This window comes from Plenodomus lingam (genome assembly GCF_022343315.1).
Source record: "Plenodomus lingam strain CAN1 chromosome Unknown contig_26, whole genome shotgun sequence".
Classification (NCBI taxonomy): Eukaryota; Fungi; Ascomycota; class Dothideomycetes; order Pleosporales; family Leptosphaeriaceae; genus Plenodomus; species Plenodomus lingam.
Genome location: NW_027093941.1, coordinates 1,433,159 through 1,453,690, shown reverse-complemented (window position 1 = coordinate 1,453,690; position 20,532 = coordinate 1,433,159). Strand labels below are relative to the sequence as shown.

Sequence of the window (20,532 nt, the reverse complement as noted above, 5' to 3'; positions counted from 1 at the left end):
GCTCGTTACTGTATCTGCCAACATCGAGTGCAGGTAGAGATTCACAGGTACCTAGTGTGTACCGTACCTTGCTGCTATCCCAACACGACACGACCTCGGAAAGTATCGGGTGCATGGTATACATGGACTTATATTGGGAACATGATTCTAGTGATTGCCTGAATGGGAGACAAGACGGGGACATGCGACTATTCATGCTTTTCTCCACTTTCAACCTCATGGTTCGTCGATCGATCGGCGCCCCCTTGCCTACTACACCTACCAGAATACGGATGGAATAGGTGGCACCACCACCGCCCGAACACACGCATCGTCTCACAGAGTATCTGGTTTTCATAGTATCTATTCATAGCCAGCAGCGATTCACAAAGCGAAGAAAAAGGTACTGCTTGCCAATAAGCATGTGAATTTCCTAATGAAAAAGAATCCCTGGAGGAGGAAAACAACAGACACTAAACCAGACCCCCACGCCCTCCACCCTCCCTTCGCATACTCCTACTTCGACCCTCCAGGCTGAAAAATCTTCAGTCAAAACTTATCAATACTACCGCCCAGTCATTTGAGCCCATAATAAGAAAACTTCACAAAGAAAGACAACAGTAAAACCACCTCTTTCCTCTCTGCTCGCGTGCGCTCAGGGTATGCTGTTCATAATCGTCATGGTTCATTAATGCATACGTGCCATCGTCTTCCTCTGCGTCCTTGCGGTCGTCATCTCATGCTTTGTCGCGATTTGTCTGGTATCATGATCTGCTATGTCTGTCTTCAGATGAATGCGCGAGAATGGGCTCGTTTGAGTTTGTCTCGGCTGGAAGAACTTTCGTGGCGCTATCGACCCGCCGAAACAAAAGTCGCCGTGTTCCACATCTGTCCTCGGTATGGTGATGGACCAGTTGCTCGAGTCTGTGGCCCGAATCGAGAGGGTATATAAACGTCCCATCTCGAACCCCTTCATCTCATTCGTCTCAATTTGGTTGTTTAGCGATATCCGCCACGGCTGCGGCGACTATCGAAAGCGACTTCATGCTCGTAGAAGCGCTCATCATACGCTGGCGCAGGCCGTGAATCGCGAAGGCTCTTGCGCTCGATCTCGATTTCGCGGATACGGCTCTGACGCTTTGCCCGGATGGTGTCCGAGATTTCAACAAGGTGAAGAACATCCTCCTGTATCACGATTAGCCGGGCCTACTGCAAGGATTTGGGTCAAACTTACATAACGTAGGTACTCCATGACGTAGAAGAATTCATCCGTCTCCTCGTAAGAGTAGCCCATGGACTCAATGGCCTCTCTGATGACCAGATCCTTGGTGATTTCGGTCCACATGTCCTTCTTCTTCTGCTTCACCTAGAAGGCATGGTCAGTCATGAGGCCAATGTTAATTTTGAGAATAGAGGTCGTGCAGCCACTTGTAACGGGCTGGGCGATCGCTCAATGTTCCATACCCCGAGTTCACCACCCCTGCTGTGATCGCGGTTGAGATTGATTTCAAGATCAAGCTCGTCGAATTTCGTTTTCCTGCCTCCGCGGCTCCTAGGAATTCGTCAGATGACGTATTTTGTATCATAGTAGGGGTACTTACTCTCGTCGGTTGATCTCGATCTCAAGCGTCTCGTTCATGGGTGGGGGAGAAGGAGGCGCTGGTGGTGGAGGTGGGGACGGCGTGCGTACCCTGATCACACCTGTGGTCATGTTAGTATGGTTCAATCAAACTAGGATTGATAGACGTACCATGGTCAATGTGTCGGTGATGAGTGATGATCTCCTGAATGATAGGTGGTCTGATTTCTGGTTCAGGGACTGGCGGCGGAGGTGGTGGTGGAGAAGGAGAAGGAGATGGGGTCGGGGCACGCTCCTCCTTGCGCCTGATGATGATTTCGTCTCTAACGACATCACGGTTGTTCGCAGGCGGAGAGTGTTCACGTGGACGACGGATGACGAACTCTTCGCGCTCTCTAGCGATGAGATCACCGCGGTTCCGTGCTGGAGGAGGCAGACTCCTCTCACGGCCTCTAATCGTCAAGGTGCTCCGCTCCCTGCTCGAATCTCGGCCCTCGCGGCTGAATTCCCTGCGGTTGGCGTGGAGCTCGAAGTTACCGTCTCGCTCCTTGAAGCGAATGGAGCCTCGCTCGGCCGACACGTCTCTACCGTTGCGGCTCACCTCACTACGAGAAGCGCGGAAGTCAATGTCATCGCGAGTTGAACGGCCCCTGAAACGAACTTCCTCGTTGTCGACCTCACGTGGACGAGGGCGGCTGGAAGGGGGTCCATCACCACGACGGAAGACGATATCCTCGCGTTCGGTCTCACGGAACTCGGCCTGTCTTGGAGTGGGTCCCCTGGACTGCTCGCGGCGTCGGATTGTGATGTCTGTCTCGTCGGTCTCGACCTCCCTGGCGCGGCTGCGCGAAGGGGGCGCATCACTGTGTCGAATGCTAATATCGTCCCGCTCCCTCACGCTGGGTGGAGGGGGCCGGGCACTACGCATGGAGCGGGTGTCGTCGAAGGTGTGAGCACTGCGGGGACCTTTGGAGAATTCATCATCACGCGACCGGATCACCATCTGACCCGAAGAAGGACGATTGTAGTCCTCACGGAAGAAGTCGGGTGCACTGCTGCGTGGATTCCCTGCAGCACCGCGACGCAGCTCGAAGTCAAGCTCATCATAGTTGCGCTCGCTGCGGTTGCCGTTGCGGTAGAAATCGCGCTCTCGCTCCTCATACAACTCGGCCGTGGGGTAGCGGCGCGAGGACATGACGGGTGAGAGCAGCAGATGAGGGTTGGTGGGGTGGGGGGAGGGTGTTGACAGGGAACTGGCTGATAGCAAGAAGGGTGAGGGGGGGGGGGGGAGGGGTGATGAGCCGTGCAGTGCAAGAAGAGCGTATATGAGCACAGCAACAAACAGCAACAGCAAGGTGAAGAAGGTGAAGAATAGTGTGGGAAGGCAGGCGAGGACTGGGAGAGGAAGAAGAAGGAGAAGAAGGAGAAGAAGAAGAACAGAATGCGCCCGTCGCCTGACGTTATGGAGAAGGCTGACCTTGTTGACTGTGGTGGGGTGCAAGCAGCAAGACCTTGGATTGGGCACTGCGGTCTGGCGGCTTCGCAGCGATGACGTAGGACAACCACAGCCAGCCAGCCCATGTGCCCATTACACCATCCCCCATCTCCCATCCACAAAAGCCACTATCCCACCCATACAGTACTTACCGGTACACTGGCCGATGCACCTCGACCAGCTCCGTCCCAGTTCGCATAAGCAAGCGCATCCCGGTCTTCACTGGGCACCGGTGAATCGCGAGAGAGAGAGAGAGAGAGAGAGAGAGAGAGCAGGAGAGAAACGTGGGAAGGGCTCACCCTGCGCTGCCCTAGCCTACTTACTTACTCCTACTCATGTCGCCCCTCTTTCCTACCTACTACCCATCCAGAGTACCACTACTACCTCTGAAGTACCATTTGTCTCTATCACTCTCTGATTAACTCACCCTACTCTTGTGGTCACACGTTGTCAATGTGTCATCCCCCCTGCTCAAAACCTCGTGTGGTGTCTTTACTAGATAGGCACCTACTCTATGTGCAATCACAGCAAGCAAGTACCTACTGTACCGCCACCTAATCTCGACCAAGGACCGAACGGCCACTCTTCCCCGTCCAGCTGTTGACTCTTTCTCCACCCTTCCAGTCCAACTTTTGTCCCAAGCCTCCAAGGGCACCACCGTTGGGTCCAGCCTGTCAGCTGTCAGGCACGGCAAATTGCAGTCGCTACCTGATCTTAGTCCATTGCCACGACGGGCCTGCTCGGGAGATCTAAAGCAACACAGGAACCCTTTTCTTCCGGAGCACGTTGATCTGCCGACCTATGGCCAACTCATTGGTGATGCTGTGATTTATGAATGCCCAACTGCAGCCCTCGGGAGCGAGACGACACCACCCGTTCCTCGTACCATACCCATTGTTACCGTCGTACTCTTACCGTGCCAGAGCTTGGGTCGCTTTGGGCACACACCCACCCTTCCAAGAGCACACAGTACACGGTACGGTACAACGTGAACGCGTGCGCTTGTGGGGAAAACTGCAAAACACGCAATAGAACCTCTTCGACGCAGTTCCAGAACAGGTTCATGCTCCCCTTCCCATGACTGCACTCGGCGCTTTTATCGCATGCACGATGACGTCTCGGGTCGGGTTGGGCGTGCCCCTCTTTGGAGGAATTTCATGCATATCTTGGCAGCCTTCCAGAATCTCTGTCTGCCAGAACATCTCGAAGATTCCCAGCATCAGGCCAGCGCCGGGGCTGCTGCGTTCTAGACAGGATGGCAATAACAGAGCGACAAAAATAGCATGACTACTGTGTACGTCCATTAGCAGCCAGCCACAATGAATAGGCCTGGATGAGAGAGTCTCGCAATGTTCCAAGTCGTGATGCAGACCCTCTCGGTGCAAGCAAAATCGGCGGGGGTACCGGTACCGCCGGTGAGCAATCCAGTTGCGCCTAGGCAAAACGCAAGAAGAAAAAAGAAAGGTAGAATGCACGCACACCACCCGTCTACATGTCATGTGCCCAAAGATCCCAGCACGTCTGATGTGCCTCGTACTTTCTACACGAGAGAATTCTTCTTCTCCTCAGCGTAGCAGCCATGAGGTTGGGGGGGCATGGAGCAATGAAGGGCCTGAGGGCGAGACTATCACAAGTTATTGATGGTAAAAACTACACACCACGAAGCCATCAAGGCAATACGAAGGAATGTACAAGGCGATGCAGTATTCTGTGCACTGCATGTACAGTACGCATTGATTTCTATCTAGCCATATAAAGACTCGATTGTCGACATCATTGATCGATCCCAAGAAGAACCCCCGTGAACATACAGAAGACAAAACGCCGTCAAAGACCGAGATAGCCGTGATTCCCATCATGAACAAGTAGTAAAGTAAGTCGAGACCATCCAAGCCGCCCTTGAACCGAGCCAGCCTTTCACTGGCAGATCAAAAGGGCGCAGATGCGCCGAGACGAAGAAGACGAGAAGCCTAACCACCGAAACCGTAGAGAGTACGGCCCTGGCGCTTAAGAGCGTAGACGACATCGAGCGATGTGACGGTCTTGCGCTTGGCGTGCTCGGTGTAGGTGACGGCGTCACGAATGACGCTCTCAAGGAAGGTCTTGAGCACACCACGGGTCTCTTCGTAGATCACTGGTAATGCTGCGTTAGCCACACGACTAGGCGACGGCGAGGGCGCGCTGAGACTTACTGGCCGAGATACGCTTGACACCGCCACGACGGGCGAGACGGCGGATAGCGGGCTTGGTGATGCCCTGGATGTTGTCACGAAGAATCTTGCGGTGACGCTTGGCACCACCCTTGCCGAGACCCTTGCCACCTTTGCCGCCTGGAGGAGAGAGGTTAGCATGATGGAGTGGAGAGGAGAGGAGAGTGCGGGTTGGCGCAGTGTGTTGTAGGTATTGTCTGGATTGTGCAGGCGAGGAGGCTACATGTATGTGGCCATGCACGTGTGGTGGGGCGACGCGTTGAGCCTCAACACCAAGCGCGCGCATCGCGAACATGCTGCTGCAGTGGCAACACCAACTAGGCAGCAACCACGCACCGCAACAAGACAAAGACCAAGACAAAAAAGCAAGAGTCTACGTACGTCCAGTCATATTGCCAACGTATTTAGCGTAGATGAATAGAAATGCCGAGTCGTTGTTGGTTTTGGATTGGAAAATGCAGGATCGCGGGTGGCTGCTGCAAAACTCGGGATTGGAGAGGAGAGAAAAGCTGGGGGAGGGGGTGTGGAGGAGACGAAGAGAAAGAAAAGAGGAAAAGGCGCGAGTGTAGGCGGTGGGCGACCACGATTATATACCTGGCCGGGCGGGCGCTGCGGCAGCCTCCAGATCACACACTCCAGAGTTAGGGGGCGCTAGGCCGAAGTGGGCACAGGGGAGGGGGGGGGGGAGAACGAAGATGAAATCAGGACCGCCCGTTCGTGCCTTAGAAGAAATGCGCAGAATCAATCGTTCGGAAAGCAGCAGTTTGAAAGGGCGAGTGTCGAGCTGGGTTGGGCGGGCTGGTTTGCTGCTGTTTAGGGCGCTAGGTGCTTAGTGGGGGCGCTAGCTGCGAACTTCACTTTCGCATGATTGTTACTAACTGCTGCAACACCGATAACCAACAACCAGTCAGACGCATGGCCAGTAGTGCATGATTGCCCAGTCCTTTCCTCAAGAGAGCCTCGAGTCCCTTTGTGAGATCTGCTACTGGCGCAATCTTGCTGGGGATCATGGTACAGCCGTGTTGACGTGCGCAACCTGGCAGTGAGCGACTGGCGATGTCGTGATTTGTGAATAGCTCATGCGTGGAGCGTCTCTCTAATGTCACCCGAATGACCAAACATGCAATCATCGACACCATCTCACGTATTCTACAGGCCACATGGCTCAGTCAAATTCGTCTAGTGCATACCAATAAAACTCATGGATCAAATTCATCGCGCGTGCTACTCAAGGAAAGACTACACAGTACTGTGTCACAGGTGATATCAATCTAGTCATACAGCCTAAGCTTCCATCAGGGCCATGGCTTCTCCTTTTCCATCACGTCAGTCGCATGCATCTTCTACTTGCTATCCGTCACCTCCTTCTCAGTGGCCTCCTCGTAGACCGGAGGCGCTTCATAGGCTGGAAGCTCGGCAAAATCCTGCTTCTCGCTCCCCTCATATGCCGCTGGCACGTCGTCCTCGAGCGCAATTCTCTGATAGCTCTGGCCGCGAATCTTGGCAACGCTCATAGCAATGAGGCAGCCCAGAGCCATACCAATGAGGTAGGTGACAGTGCCGGCAAAGATACCAATCACAATCGGGATCAAGATGGTAAAGAAGGCGCGGCGCAAGAATGTCTGGACACGTCCGTGACGGTGGTGGCGGTGGCCCATGTGGCCCATGTGATCGTGGCCCATATGGTGGTGGTCCATGTGCTCGGAGCCATGGGGAGGCATGCCATGGTGGAAGGGGTGTGGTGGCTTGCCGTGGAATCCATGCTCCATCATGTGGTGGCAGCCCTTGCCCATCTTCTTCATCCTCTCGATTCTGTCAGCAAACATGCCCTTCCATTTGCAGAGTAATGGCCACTCGTTGCACTCCTTGAGCTCGGCGATCGGAGAGGCCTCCTCGCTGGCTCGTGTGGTATCGAATGAGGCGATCATCAAACGGCCCTCGGTATCCTTGAGGAGATTAATAGTGAGTTCTGGGAGTGTGACCGGAACCTCCTCGATGCTGGCGATCTTGAGTGTCACAGGCAGCAGCTCGGTGCCTGTCTCAGAGACGGTCTTTGCGCCATTAAAGCGGAACTGGAAGCCAGTGACACGGAGGCGTAGCTCTTCTTTGGAGGAGGGATCAATTTGGGTGACGTGGATAGGGTTCACGCTGAGAGTAGGCGGGAACAGCTGAATGCCATCGATATTGAAGTTGGTCTCGTCGGCAACTTGGAGGTCTAAACGCTGTGCAGAGTCAGTACCGTGTAGGGGAGAGCGTCTCGGAAGGTGTAGTCCGTACAAAAGCGTTGCCGGCATCAGGCGTCCATTCATATGAGTCGCCCTCCAGACTTGCAAAGGGACATCCGGGGCAGTCCAGAGTAACGGTGCGGGTGAAGGGGTCAATCGCGAGCCCCTCAATAGCCTTGTCGAGCTCCGCCGTGACAGACGGCGGGATCAGGATGGCGCTGGCGACCAGCGCCAAATTTGCAAAGACGCTTAACTTAGTAGGAGACATGATGGTTGTGTGTAAAAGAAAGAAGGAGTTGGTCAGAAGATCAGGGATAGTAGAAACGAAGTTGTGAGGATGGGGGAGAGACAAAGGGTAAGCCAGTGGATGTCACCCTGCTTCGCCGCGACGCCGCCGCGCGTCATTCATGGAAGCACAGACGTACCCCGGCCTTCTCTTTCCCACCCTTCATGGCACATCAGCACCGTGACCGGAGAAGAGGAGCCACTACTCTAGGTATGTATTCTTTGCATTCTTATTCTTCCAAGTCCTGCCTTTGAGTCTACATGCCATTTTTCTTACCTCAGGCATCAAGTTCCCGCCAGATCTAGCCGAGGCATCCTCTACAGTACCACTTCCCTTTCAGATGGCATACGTGGTGGATCCGTTGGAGGCAATGTTACCGGCAACTGGTCCACATTTGCTATTTTCAGCCAATACTTCCTTCAACGAGGCCGATTATGCCGATGCTTCAACCGACCCCGTGGCCCATGTCGCGTTTGTTTATATCGTCAATTGAGAATATCAGTGAGTAACTTGTTAGATGTGGTCGTAGCCCATGGCTACAACCTCAGTGTACCCACTGGAGAGCACCAAAATGGTCATCTTCCACAGCACTCGACGGAGACGCAGGCCGCAGCAAACTACCCTTATCTGCGACGAGGGATCGTATTCCCTTATCCGGAGAGTGCAGTGTGTGCCACTACTTATGTGAGCCTGTTTCCATGTAAGCACTCCGCTCACTCTACGATGTGTCTCAGAAGATGCTATATTGCCACCTGCAGCCACCAGTTCTAGGCTCCAATAGCTGAAGGATCAAATTCTCATCTCAAGATTATTCGTTCAATTTCCGCCGTATATACTTACATAGTGCGCAGCCCTCGATATCAGCGCTGAGCCGTGACTTCTGCTCGTCGACCATGTCACCATCACATCTGGCCATGAGCCCATTTCTGCCCCATTGGTTATTCCACTACGCAACTGGCCGCCACATTACATATGCGCCTGTCGTTTTCAGTCAATCACACATCCTCGTTTTACATAACGCCTACAGTCTGGTCTTGCTCGATCTTATCGAACTTCAGCCTTCCTTCAACAAGGCTATGGACGATTCCTACATTGATCTCGTTACAATACCTCCTTCTTTCTGCAGACAGATAGTCTTCAATAGACAGAAAGTCATCAATGAGCTCTAGCAGGTAACTACTACGGCCTCAGGAGGGTATGCTTAGCCCATCGACTACACCCCTTGACCAAATATACAATCAGCCTTCGACATGTTGACCTGCGTGTCAGTATTCTGAAGCATGATTGGAGATCCGACCCAATCCCGCCGGCTGGCAGATACGATATTCTTGTGCGCCTGAAAATGCTGAGCTGAGTAGTTGGGGGCGATTCGGTCGCAGACCCGCGATGGATAGCATTCCTCAGAAGGATCCATACGGCCCTCATGGCTTGCCCGTGGCTTTTAGCAAACCAGTCACCCTTCTCCGCGACCGCCTGGATTGCTCGTCGCTTGGATAGTTCCCTTTTCATTTGGTAAGGTAACCAATATCGACATGCAGCAAATATTGATTCGTGAGGAAGGCTGAAACCTAGTCTTGTGGCCATGAAGACGCAGAGTAGCACGAACCCCACGTGTAGCTGATATTTAGTAGTGCTTACCCCTCTCTGTGACATCGATATTTTCTACTCAAGCCTAGTCTTTCAACATGTCAAATTCAATGTATAGAAGGCCGTCAGACTTGCCTGCCACCACTCGACCCCCCTCTTATACCACAGACATACCTCTCAACAGATCTTCTAAGCCAGACACATTTCGTAATGCTGGTCAGCATCGCGGTTCAGTATCTGCAAACACGCCTAGGGAGTCACCGAAGTCGCCATACAAATCTACGCAAACATTTTCAAGAGACAACTCAGAAAGTGAACCCAAGGACAACCCTCACAAATTTTGCGAGAACTGTGATCTTCACAAGGAACCAATATGGAATTGTTCATATTGTGATATGAACTTCTGCGACGACTGTTGGGGTAAGCAAGGTCCACATAAGCGAGGCCGTACGGGTCCAGATGGACTGCCACACGAGAAAGCCGATCCAGCAATTGTTCGCCGATTAAAGGAGATCCTGACGCCACCAAAGGACCACGGCGAACAACAAACGCTACATGTTGAAGATGAGGATACGACCTGGTTCGGTCTCTCTCGCGACTATCTGGACCGACCTGTGTTCCAGGATTACGACCGGTACTCCACAATAATGACCGACAGTAACACTGGCGAGTACAAGTTTCGATATCCGCAACTGGTATCATTTATTGGGCAAACAGGTGCTGGAAAGAGCACCATCATCAAAATGCTTATTGATCAGCAACAACGGCAATATCACCCAGGTGATTGTATCCTGCCTTCTCCGGTCGCCGGATCTTTGGCTAATGGCAGCGTTCCCACTTCCGGTGACGTACACCTTTATAGTGACCCAAAGTCGTACGCTGCCCAATATCCAATGCTCTATGCCGACTGTGAGGGTTTGGAAGGCGGCGAGGCCCTTCCAATGGGAGCACAGTATCGTCACCATGCCTCAAATCAGAGCAGAGAGAAAGGGAAAGATCACCATTCATCCAAGGACCGTGGCAAGCGTAGGAAGATGTCCAAAGGGCTGCGCTGTACCCAACGGGATATCAAATGGGCCAATTCACCAGACAAACAAAAGAGGCAGTATGCCGTTGAAGAATTGTATCCGCGATTGTTGTATACATTCTCAGATGTCATCGTGTTCGTCCTCCGCAATCCCAAGTAAGTCAGTCCTACTCTAAATCGATCTCGCACCCCTCGACACTTGCATTTCAAACAATGGCCACTCGTTGGCAACGCTGTAGCGATGTTCAATCCCAATGCATTAGGGTTAGGGTTGTAGGGTCAATTTTCATCTTTACCTTCATTCAGATTTTTCTGATCCTATACTGACGCGCAGTAGAGTATTCGAGTCGACTGTCCTAGCATTACTGATTAATTGGGCGTCCTCTTCTCTCGAGAAGTCGCTCAATCAGCCTACACTGCCGCATGCCGTCATTGCCCTCAACGCCACTGAGACTAAAGTCGATCAACAGGAGTGGGACTCTGAATTTGTCACCAATATGCTGATGACCAGCGTCGCAGGTGCTGTGGACAGAGATCCCACATATCGTGCTCTGAGAGACGAATGGGTCAGTCGTGGTAAACGTATTCGAACAATGAAGGATCTTCTCGAGTGTTATTATTCCTCAATCACTGTTGTGCGGATACCAGGAGATGGCCGATACATGATGATTGACGACCAGATTAAGAAGCTTCACGACGTCATCACCAAGCGCTGCAATGAGTCTTTCAATGCCAAGCGTCGCTCTCGTATGCTTTCGAATTCGGAAACTCTTAAAGTCTACCTAGAGTGTGCTTTTGATCACTTTGCCCAGGATTTGCACACACCCTTTGATTTCATGGATGTCTCGTTCAAAATCAATCCTATACCCTTGGACTTCGGAGGTAATATTCTGAAACTGGCTGTTGCTCTCAAAGACCGATTCGAAGATCCCAGAAGGATCTTCAAGGAATTGAGCTTCATGGTCTCATCATGCATACTCCTTGACATTGTTCGCCAAAGCTTGCGAGGTACGTGTCCATCACGCTGCGTACTAATGTGTCCACGACGGCTTAGTCTGCTCTTGATGTCGCTAACTTTAGATCACAGGTCCTGCAGATCAACTACTAGAAAAGCAGTATCTGTATCACTGTGATAGCGCTCTTGAGGACTTCTGTGCTATATTCTGGCCTTGCACGTTCCACAACAAACGTGGCGAGCGATGTGTGAACGTCAAGGAGCGTCACACCAAGGGACATCAGAACAGGCGCGGGAACATTATAGGGACCGGACCCTACGAAGCGAAATTTACGTTTGATGATTTCGCAGAGGAGTGGCTTCAGTACCTCCGCCAGTCTGTGCTCGAGATTGAGAAAGGCCTCAATTCGGAGGTGGTCACATCTCAATCCACTGACATCGTAATCATGACGAAGATCCACCAGGTCAACGTGAACAGCTTCTACCATCGTGTCGGTGGTGCCCAACGATTCGTCAGCCACTGTACCTGCTTTTGCTGCTTGAGGGAGTTAGCCGAGCATCCTCTACCTTGTGGTCATGTGCTCTGCACTCCCTGCATCCATGGCTATGGCAAACCTCATAACGAGTTGCCAGGATCTTATACAGTAGCTTCATGTCCGCTTCATGATTTTGATGCGGTATTTCGGGTACCTTCAGAAATTATCTTCAAGCCACAGCTTGCGGGCGTACGTGTTCTAGCTCTGGATGGGTGAGTTGTAAATCCAGCGAAAAATCGCAAGACCATGCTCATACAAGTAGTGGCGGCATGCGCGGCATTGTTATTCTTGAAGTTCTCCGAAAGATACAATATGAACTGGGCAATCGCATCCCCATACAGGAGTTCTTCGATTTAATAGTGGGAACAAGGTAAGTTTCTGATTCGATCGAGTTTTAATCCTCCAACTCGTGCCTCCTGTTACAGACTCTAACTAACATATATACAGTACTGGGGGTATCCTAGCTCTTGGACTGGGTATCAAGAATTGGACTGTGGACTACTGTATCAAGGTGTTCCTACGACTTGTAGAGAAAGCCTTCACCCGGAAATTCGCAGGTGGGATAGCTTTCGGTACTACCAAGTATCGTACACGGCCTTTGGAGGAAGCTTTGACCGAGGTATTTCAAGATGATCCGCTATTTGGAGGAGTTCCTGATACGCTCATCGGGAGCACCCGGAAAGTAGCAGTTACTGCTGCGACAGAGACTGCTGAGCAAGCCGTGATTTTCACGAACTACAATAGAGCAGATGATGAGCAGAGTATGTCTAATCTGAAACTATGGGTCCGGAAATGCTGACAATTCACAGTCGGGTACCAGTTGATGCGGCCAGATGACCCGAAGAACGACCTTCTGATCAGAGAAGCGCAAGTCTTGATTCACTACTGCTGACGAAGTAGGAGCTAATCTTCTCCAGGGCACGAGCTACTTCTGCTGCACCGACCTATTTTAAGCCTTTCAAAAACTCACGCACACACGAGGGCTTTCTAGATGGAGCGGTCTTTCACAACAATCCTGTGAGGATAGCCAACTATGAAAGCAAACTTCTTTGGCCGGATGCCGAAGAACATCATCCTGACATTTTGCTCTCGATTGGCACAGGTCACAATGGTGTACAGTCAGATGGTGATCAAGACGCTACACTGTATGACCGCCGACACTTGCATCTGCGGAAGGTCTTCAATCAAGTAAAGCCAAACATCAGCGAGAAGCCCTCGTTCCCTGGGCTGAGGGCCCTCAACGAGATAGAATCTTTAGTTAGCATGTTCAAGAAGCGTGCCGAAAGCGTTCTCAATGCCGAACTTACATGGAGAGAGTTCCGAAAAGATGTTGTTGGGACGTCTTCCCCAATCGCAGCCGAGAGATACATTCGGCTTAATCCAAGGACGCAGAATCGCACACCAAAGATGGATGACAAGGCTCAGATCCAGTCTCTTCATGACGAGATCAAGTCAGGCATGAATACGCACGGCATGCGGATCAAAATCGAGGGGATTGCACATCGACTCGTTGCCAGCTCCTTCTACTTTGAGAAGCAAGGCGCTTCACGGGAGGCTGGGGATCTTATTACGATACAGGGTATTCATTCTTTCAAATTTGTATATCGTATTGAAGACTAACACATCTTAGGCACTGTGCAATGCAGATTTGGGTCTGGATCTGATAATTTGCGCAATTTGGGGGACTGTAAGTACACGTTGTCTGAAAGTGTCACATATGCTGAATATTCAAGACATACGCAAGCACCAGCGACCAAACTTTCAGCCCTTCTTCCATGTAAAGGAGGTCAAGCACGAAGAGAGTGCTCAGGACATTTACATCACCGCTCGCGTTGTTCACGAGATGACTGACCGAGGGTTGTTTCATCTTGAATCTATCGTCATCCCGGTGACTTCAGAGTCATCACTGTTGTCTATAGATCTCCATCTTACTGACGACCGGATGAAGCCACACGTACGTCCCGGGTTTCCGATCAGTGGATTTCCAAGGAGCTTAGCGGATGGCGAGCCACTGAAGAAAGCTAGTAAGTCGTAAAATTCCATCTCGCATGACTCATTTGCATCAAAACCCTGACATCGTACAGCCTCACCTCCGTCACCAAATCCCGAACGGCCCAAAATGTCAATCAAGCGTCAATCGCTGCGTGAAAAGCGTCATGCACACAACCGAGTCTCCCTCGAAAGACCCGCAAGCGACAGCAATATCACTTATACATGGCGTAACAACATGGGCTCGGCACCAAACAACGCCATTGGCCATCCCTTCCCAGAAACACCCGACGAAACCCCCGACTGGGTCCGCCGTCGATGCGAGACGAGCCGTCGCCCGCCCAAGCCCGTGCAACAAGAGGAGCACTACATGCCACAGCCCTTGCCACAGCCCATGCCCATGCCCATGCCCATGCCCATACTCGCACCCGTATTCCATGAACTTGATGCCGGGCCTGCCATGCCACTCAAGCCAGAAGACGAGCAAGTCGCTCGCGTCTTTGAAACGAGACAGGTAGATCCTAGATCCTCAATACCGCGAGTCGTGAGGGATGAACATGGCCTAGACGGCGGCCGAACAGCTGAGCGTGATGGTCATGATGCTTTTGCGCCGCTCAGGAGGACGGATACTGGGACGGACGAGGAGGAATTGGCAAAGGCGTTGGAATTGTCGCTGCACATTCACTGAGCGTGCACACGTGATGGTTTTGGTAGGCCGGCCGCTCTTTTGGATCCTTGAATATTTGGTCTAGCCAAGGTAAAATCGTTGATCATGACTCTATTTCATCTCGTTTGCTTCTGTCCAGCGCCTGTTTATCGTGTAAATCCTGTGCGTTTTATTAGCCCTTGATTAAAACATATTATCGTATCTTTTGCGATGTACACGTGCATAGATAACGTTGAGCATGATGTCTCTTACTTTTGTTAGTGATGACCATGAGGTCTCGCACTAATATCATTGTACAACATGCAAGACTACGTGCAGCCACATATTTAGGGAATACAATGACAACCAAAATTCATGGAGATTTACTCTTCACTATCGTATCCCACACCGCCCATAATATCCCATGCGAAAGCACTGCTACATGCGAGAAGATGGTAGAAAACGCACACTAGCGCTGAAACTTTGCTATTACTCCGCCGAGAACTGCGTTTGCAACTTCCTCTCCATATGAAGCACAAAAGCTACTGCTTTCTTAGAGTAGGAGAGAATCTAACTATGCCCATCTCCCAGCCTCACCCACCCTCCAACGGGTCCACAAAACCTACACTGAACATCTTCTCTTGCCCGGCTCCGCACCACCACCGCCACTACCACCACCAACTCCTCCGTTACACCAATGGCGTCCAAAAACACAGGTAAAAAGCGAAGAGCGCGCAAGCGCACGGTGGGCAATGTTCGTGTCGCAAAACAGTTCCCCAGCCGAACGCTGAAGCCGTCGGCACGAAGACAGATCCATAGGGAGCGCGCACCGCACTTGTGGATATGCCCTGGAATCGAGGATCCAGTGAATGCGAGGGATACCAGTTATCCGCGTGCCAGCTTGCTGAGCTTACCTTTGGAAATACGACAGCAGATATTGTATCTGTCGCTGGATGTGCGGGATATGGAAGCCGCGGCGAGAGCAGAACAGGCTACGGGAGAGGAGAAGAAGAGGTGGGAAGCGAGTACGGTGCAGAAGTTGAGGGATGAGCGGCTTGTGGGTGTGCCATTTACTCTTTGGGAGATTAAGATGCTCAAGTTGTTTTGTCGGGCGACGACGGTGCTGTATGTGCTCTTTGTGCGAAGATTTCCCAGGGTAATCCGCTAATGTTCTTCTTTTTTCTCGCTGTAGGTGCAGTATCTCACCGAGCGTGCGCGTGGACATGCGCTGGGTTCGCAAGAGCTTCCGTCGGGAACTTATTTCGCATCTTGATAACATACAGCTTTCTCGGTACGCTGTGCCAAGCGTACCGACCGCTGCCGCTGGTTCTGCTCTGCTCACATGTAGTAAGACGGAAAAAGTGGTAGAGGGGAAAAGCAAGAAGAGTTCAAGAGGGGCACGCAGACCACGCAAATGCTGGGCATGTATGCAGAGACATGTGAATGATGATCCGGTGTGTCCAATGGAGAGGAATGAAGGGTTGAGGTGGTTTATGATGACGAAGAAGGTGGGAGGTTGGAAGAGAGAGACGCAGGCTGTGATGGGAAGAAAGCTTGTTTTTGGGGATTGAGAGGGCGGTTGTGGGATATTTGATTGAGGTGATGTGATATTATGGCGTGTACTTTAGCCAGAGAGAGTTGAAGCTATACCTGAAACTGCGTGTGGACTCAATATTGCCTCGAGACTTTGCTGTTAGTTGCGATGTATATGTGTTGTCACTGCAATATCTCATCCCAAGTGCATTATAGCGACTCCCCATCTGTGACTTTACAACCAGAACTGCTTACCCACACTGAGACATAGCGACCCAACGAACTGTTTTCCCAACAGTCACCAGTCCTTTTTCGACGAGTCTTCAACCAGGAGAGAGCCTCCTGTGTCTTTGCGGCTCCACTAAATCCGCCTTCAACAGCGAACATAGCTGCCTTCCGTCTGAGGGCGGCCCGAGTGTTCGGTTACCACAATAGCAAACGGCCTCGCAGATTCGAGCGAACGGCCTCGCAGATTTGAGCAAACGGCCTCCAAATTCTCAGGTACTTAGTCTTGCCCTGCCTGGCTTTTTGTTTTGTTTCCCTCTTTTTCTCTTCTTCAAGACCGGGCGATATCCGTCAACCACCAGTACCACAACGACCATCACCACCTCGTAAACACAATGTCTACCGGGTCCCCAGCACCCACCTTTGGGGTTGGCGCGTCCTTTGCCTTTACGGGCGTCAGCGACATGCAGCAAAAGAAGCGCGTGCAGAAGGAGCTGCCGCAGCCACCAGTGAGTCCAGAACCGCCCAAGCAGGTTCGAAGCCAGACGAAGCTTGCAAGAGCTGCGTGGCGGGAGGCTTGGGCGCACCATGGGCGATATCTGAGCGGGAGTGGGAGTGAGAAGGACGAGCGACTTGTCACGAAGGCGACGGCGGGCTTACGGGCGGAGATCTCGCGTCTTGGCGGGGCGCTAGCCGTTGCCAGAAACGCGGTGACAGGCGAACAAAGAGAGAAAGAAGTCGCCCGCAAGCTCGCGTCTGTCTTGCTGCTCGAGAACAAGCTGCTGGCTGCGACAGCAACAGCAACAGCGACGGCGACAGCGAAGACGACGACGACGCCGACAAAGAATAGGAAGAGGAAGAAGAAGTCAAAAACAAAGACGCCAACGAAGCAAGAGAAGAACGACCAAGAACAGGAAGAGAAAGAGGAGGAAGAGGAGGAGGAGATGGAGTCGATTCGCGACCTGCCCGGCGAGGAGGCGCACGACCGCGGGGTCATGTTGGAGAAGCAGGTGGAGCACCTGGAGCAGCACAACAGCCTGCTCAAGGCCCAAGTCCAGAAGCTCGAGCAGGACGTGGCTGAGGCCAACCGGGTGCGCGCCGACACGGAACGCGAGCTCGAGGAGAAGAGGGAGAAGGAGGACGAGCTGGCTGCCCAGGTGGACAAGCACCGGCGCGATGCAGAGCAAGAGAAGAAGAGCATGCAGACGACGAGTGGCCTGCTCGACCTTGCCTACGCCGACCTGTCTGAGGCCATCACCGCCCGCAAGCTCGCCCACAAGGCCCGCGACGAGGCCGAGGCACAGCACCACGAGATCGAGCTGCGATTCAACGACTTGCACGCCGAGTGGGAGGATAGCCAGACCAAGATTGAGCAGCTCGAGCACCGGCTTGAGGCCATCGACCAGCTCGAGGCGGAGAACGCAGGCCTGCAGACCGACATGGAAAGCCTGGTCCAGCAGCTCGCCGACCACGACCGCAGCCTCATTGTGAAAGATGAGCGCATCAGCCACCTCGAGGGCCTTCTGCAAAAGGAACGCAATCTCAAACTCGAAGCCCAGGACCGCGCCGACCGCCACCGCGACCGCATCGTCACCTCGGGCGCCACTTCGCCCTACGACGAAGAGCCGTGGAGTTTCAACATCGACAGCGTCAACGAGTCTTTGGCAGATGAACTGTCGTTGGCCTCGCAGCTGGACGACAGTCTGAGCAGTACATATGAGCCTCTCAATGAGTACTCGGACGTTGTAGATATCATTGACATCACGCCCGTTGATCCTGCTTCTGCTCCCCCTCGCTCTGTCAGTGTCAGTGAGGCTGCAAGTGCTGCGCCCATTCACCCCGAAGCTCAACCTCTCTCTATCCATGTCGACGAAGCCGCCACCGCAATCCCTGTTGAGCCTGAAGCCCAGCGCCTGTCTCTTCATGTTAGCGAGTCTGCGAGCACAACCTCTGTACAGCCTGAAGCCCAGTGCCTCGCTGTTCATGTCGATGAAGCTGCTACTACGAGCCCTGTACAGCCAGAAGCCCAGCGCCTGTCTGTACACGTGAACGAGGCTGGGAGCAGAGCGCCAATCCAGCCTGAAGTTCAGAACCTCTCCATCCACACCAACGAGTCTGCAAGCTCAGCGCCCATCCCGCCTAAAGTTGAGCACCTTACCATCCACACCAACGAGTCTGCCAGCGCCGCACCTGTCCAGCCTGAAGCTCAGCACCTCTTCATTTACACCAACGAATCTGCAAGCTCAGCACCCATCCCGCCAAAAGCTCAGCACCTCTCCATTCACACCAACGAATCTGCAAGCTCAGCACCCATTCCGCCAAAAGCTCAGCAGCTCTCTATCCATACCAATGAGTCTGCAAGCAGAGCGCCCATCCCCCCTAAAGCCCAGCGCCTCTCCATCCACACCAATGAGTCTGCCAGCGCCGCACCTGTCCAGCCTGAAGCCCAGCGCCTGTCTGTACACGTGAATGAGTCTGCGAGCTCAGCGCCCATCCCGCCTAATGCCCAGCCCCTCTCCATCCATACCAACGAGTCTGCCAACTTTGCGCCCGTCCAGCCTCGTATCCCGCCTCTCACTATTCATGCAGAGGAAACCGCGAGCACCGCGCCTGTTCAACCTTTTGTCCAGCCGCTACCCATCCATGTTGACAAAGCCACGAGCACGACACCCGTCAAGCCCGTAGCCATATCATCGACATTACACATCAGCGAGGCCGCCAGCACCACACCCATCACGCCCCAGCGCAAGTACACAGCCGCCACCGCATGCGCCCAAACCGACATTTCCAACCCAAATCTCAAAATCACAGAAGCCCTCCTCTCCCCCGACGACGAATGGCCCCTCCAGGTCTTCGTCGACAGGCGCCCGACCTCGGACTCACCGGCCCAGACAAATCTGGAGCCGGAGCCGGAGCCCGTCGTGGTCGAAACCCCCCTCCTCCCCCTCCCCCCCAAACCCAGCCTCGCCCAGCGCGCCCTGCCCTTGCTCTCCGCCCTCATCGCGCTCTGGGCCGCCTTCCTCTACATGCGCCTGCGGGCCTGGGAATCCGCAAACGGCCTCCAGCACGGCTACTATACGGGCGGTGCTGTGCCGACGCTGCCTGGCGGTGCCTTTGGCAACGGCCGCTACTTTTTGGGCGTGCCGTTGGCCATGGACGTGGGTAACTCGGATTTTAGCGAGTGGCTGGCTGGATGCCTGTCTGTGCTGATTTCGGGGTTGGATGGGTGGAGTGGGGTGGGGTTTGGGCGGCAGTATTGAGGGTGGGTAGAGGGTTGTGATGATGATGATGGCGACGACGATGACGATGGCGACGATGACGATTATGGTTGTTTTTTTATTTTTTTCTTCTTCTTCTTCTCCTTTTTGTTCCCCTTGTCCCTGCTCGTCAGATCAACACGAATCACTGCATCTGACGGCCACAAGACGAGACGACTCGACAAGAGTCGAGACGAAACGAAACGAGATAATATGATACCCACCCAGAGTTACCCTTTTTTGTACGCTACATAGATGGAAGGAAATGTAATTGATCTTCTTGATTAGTCTCTCTCTCTCTCTCTCTCTCCCGTGCATCCAATCCATCATACCCACCACCATACCCCCCAAACCAACCCCGTCGCTCCCCTCACACGCGCACACACACTTGCCTTTGGTATAACAGCGTTGCACACACTTGCCTTTGGTATAACAGCGTTGCACACACTTGCCTTTGGTATAACAGCGTTGCACACACTTGCCTTTAGTATAACAGCGTTGCATGATTAGACATGGCAGTCTGCGGCATGGTAGCTAATGGTCTCCTGCGTGGTGTGAGATGTGTATGCACGTGTCATGGGTTGGCGGTGTGAGGCGTGTTTGTTGCGGGTGGTGGATATTCATCTTGCCCAAGCAGCCGTCTCGCCACCGACCCAGCGATGCGAGGAGAGAGGGTTCATGGCAAAAAGGGGAGGATCCCAGGACATGGGCCCGGGATCACGGGATATCGGGCAGCTCGCGAAAGTCGTGCAGGGCTCAAGCGGCCAAGGCCGAGCGTGTGGGTGTGGGTGTGGGATGGCCGAGGGGCAAGCGGACGCTTGTCCAGGGAGTGCGAGTGGGTGGGAAAGTGTGGTGTGTAGGGTGGGAATGGGGCAGCATTTGGGCATAAGGCAAAGGACAAGTAGCATGGGGCTATGGTACGAGAGGGAGGTGTGGTCATGGCGGCAAAGGCGTGGGAGGACGAATCAGGTGGGTTGGACTCTATTTGGGCAGCGGCATGTAC

General features: G+C 53.1%; 8 protein-coding genes across 8 annotated transcripts; 5 read left to right on the top strand and 3 right to left on the bottom strand.

Annotated features, from left to right (window-relative positions):
• Positions 1-978: 978 nt before the first annotated feature.
• Positions 979-2,753, bottom strand: IAQ61_006744 (uncharacterized protein; the record flags this gene model as incomplete). The annotated part of the gene is made up of 5 exons (XM_003845590.2): positions 979-1,164; positions 1,214-1,345; positions 1,444-1,531; positions 1,581-1,680; positions 1,730-2,753. The coding sequence occupies 5 exons, from the start codon at positions 2,751-2,753 to the stop codon at positions 979-981; spliced, it is 1,530 nt and encodes a 509-aa protein (XP_003845638.2).
• Positions 2,754-3,198: 445 nt separating this feature from the next.
• IAQ61_006743 (uncharacterized protein) lies at positions 3,199-4,303 on the top strand (the record flags this gene model as incomplete). Its single annotated transcript, XM_003845589.2, has 3 exons — positions 3,199-3,424; positions 3,582-4,034; positions 4,086-4,303. Coding segments are annotated over 3 exons (897 nt in total), but the record flags the coding sequence as incomplete, so codon positions are not given.
• Positions 4,304-5,023: 720 nt separating this feature from the next.
• Positions 5,024-5,654, bottom strand: IAQ61_006742 (uncharacterized protein; the record flags this gene model as incomplete). Its single annotated transcript, XM_003845588.2, has 3 exons — positions 5,024-5,187; positions 5,246-5,383; positions 5,645-5,654. The coding sequence occupies 3 exons, from the start codon at positions 5,652-5,654 to the stop codon at positions 5,024-5,026; spliced, it is 312 nt and encodes a 103-aa protein (XP_003845636.2).
• Positions 5,655-6,606: 952 nt separating this feature from the next.
• IAQ61_006741 (uncharacterized protein) lies at positions 6,607-7,756 on the bottom strand (the record flags this gene model as incomplete). Its single annotated transcript, XM_003845587.1, has 2 exons — positions 6,607-7,485; positions 7,541-7,756. The coding sequence occupies 2 exons, from the start codon at positions 7,754-7,756 to the stop codon at positions 6,607-6,609; spliced, it is 1,095 nt and encodes a 364-aa protein (XP_003845635.1).
• A 299-nt stretch (positions 7,757-8,055) lies between these two features.
• Positions 8,056-8,943, top strand: IAQ61_006740 (uncharacterized protein; the record flags this gene model as incomplete). Its single annotated transcript, XM_066097299.1, has 3 exons — positions 8,056-8,245; positions 8,323-8,458; positions 8,626-8,943. Exons 1-3 carry the CDS (start codon positions 8,115-8,117, stop codon positions 8,941-8,943), a joined length of 585 nt encoding a protein of 194 aa, XP_065952776.1. The 5' UTR covers positions 8,056-8,114.
• Positions 8,944-9,459: 516 nt separating this feature from the next.
• IAQ61_006739 (uncharacterized protein) lies at positions 9,460-14,744 on the top strand (the record flags this gene model as incomplete). The annotated part of the gene is made up of 10 exons (XM_066097298.1): positions 9,460-10,544; positions 10,726-11,396; positions 11,476-12,091; positions 12,142-12,249; positions 12,327-12,640; positions 12,689-12,746; positions 12,797-13,458; positions 13,510-13,566; positions 13,613-13,903; positions 13,964-14,744. 10 exons carry the CDS (start codon positions 9,460-9,462, stop codon positions 14,554-14,556), a joined length of 4,455 nt encoding a protein of 1,484 aa, XP_065952775.1. The 3' UTR covers positions 14,557-14,744.
• A 467-nt stretch (positions 14,745-15,211) lies between these two features.
• IAQ61_006738 (uncharacterized protein) lies at positions 15,212-15,682 on the top strand (the record flags this gene model as incomplete). Its single annotated transcript, XM_003845584.2, has 1 exon — positions 15,212-15,682. One exon carries the CDS (start codon positions 15,212-15,214, stop codon positions 15,680-15,682), a length of 471 nt encoding a protein of 156 aa, XP_003845632.2.
• Positions 15,683-16,667: 985 nt separating this feature from the next.
• Positions 16,668-19,532, top strand: IAQ61_006737 (uncharacterized protein; the record flags this gene model as incomplete). The annotated part of the gene is made up of 1 exon (XM_003845583.2): positions 16,668-19,532. One exon carries the CDS (start codon positions 16,668-16,670, stop codon positions 19,530-19,532), a length of 2,865 nt encoding a protein of 954 aa, XP_003845631.1.
• Positions 19,533-20,532: the final 1,000 nt, after the last annotated feature.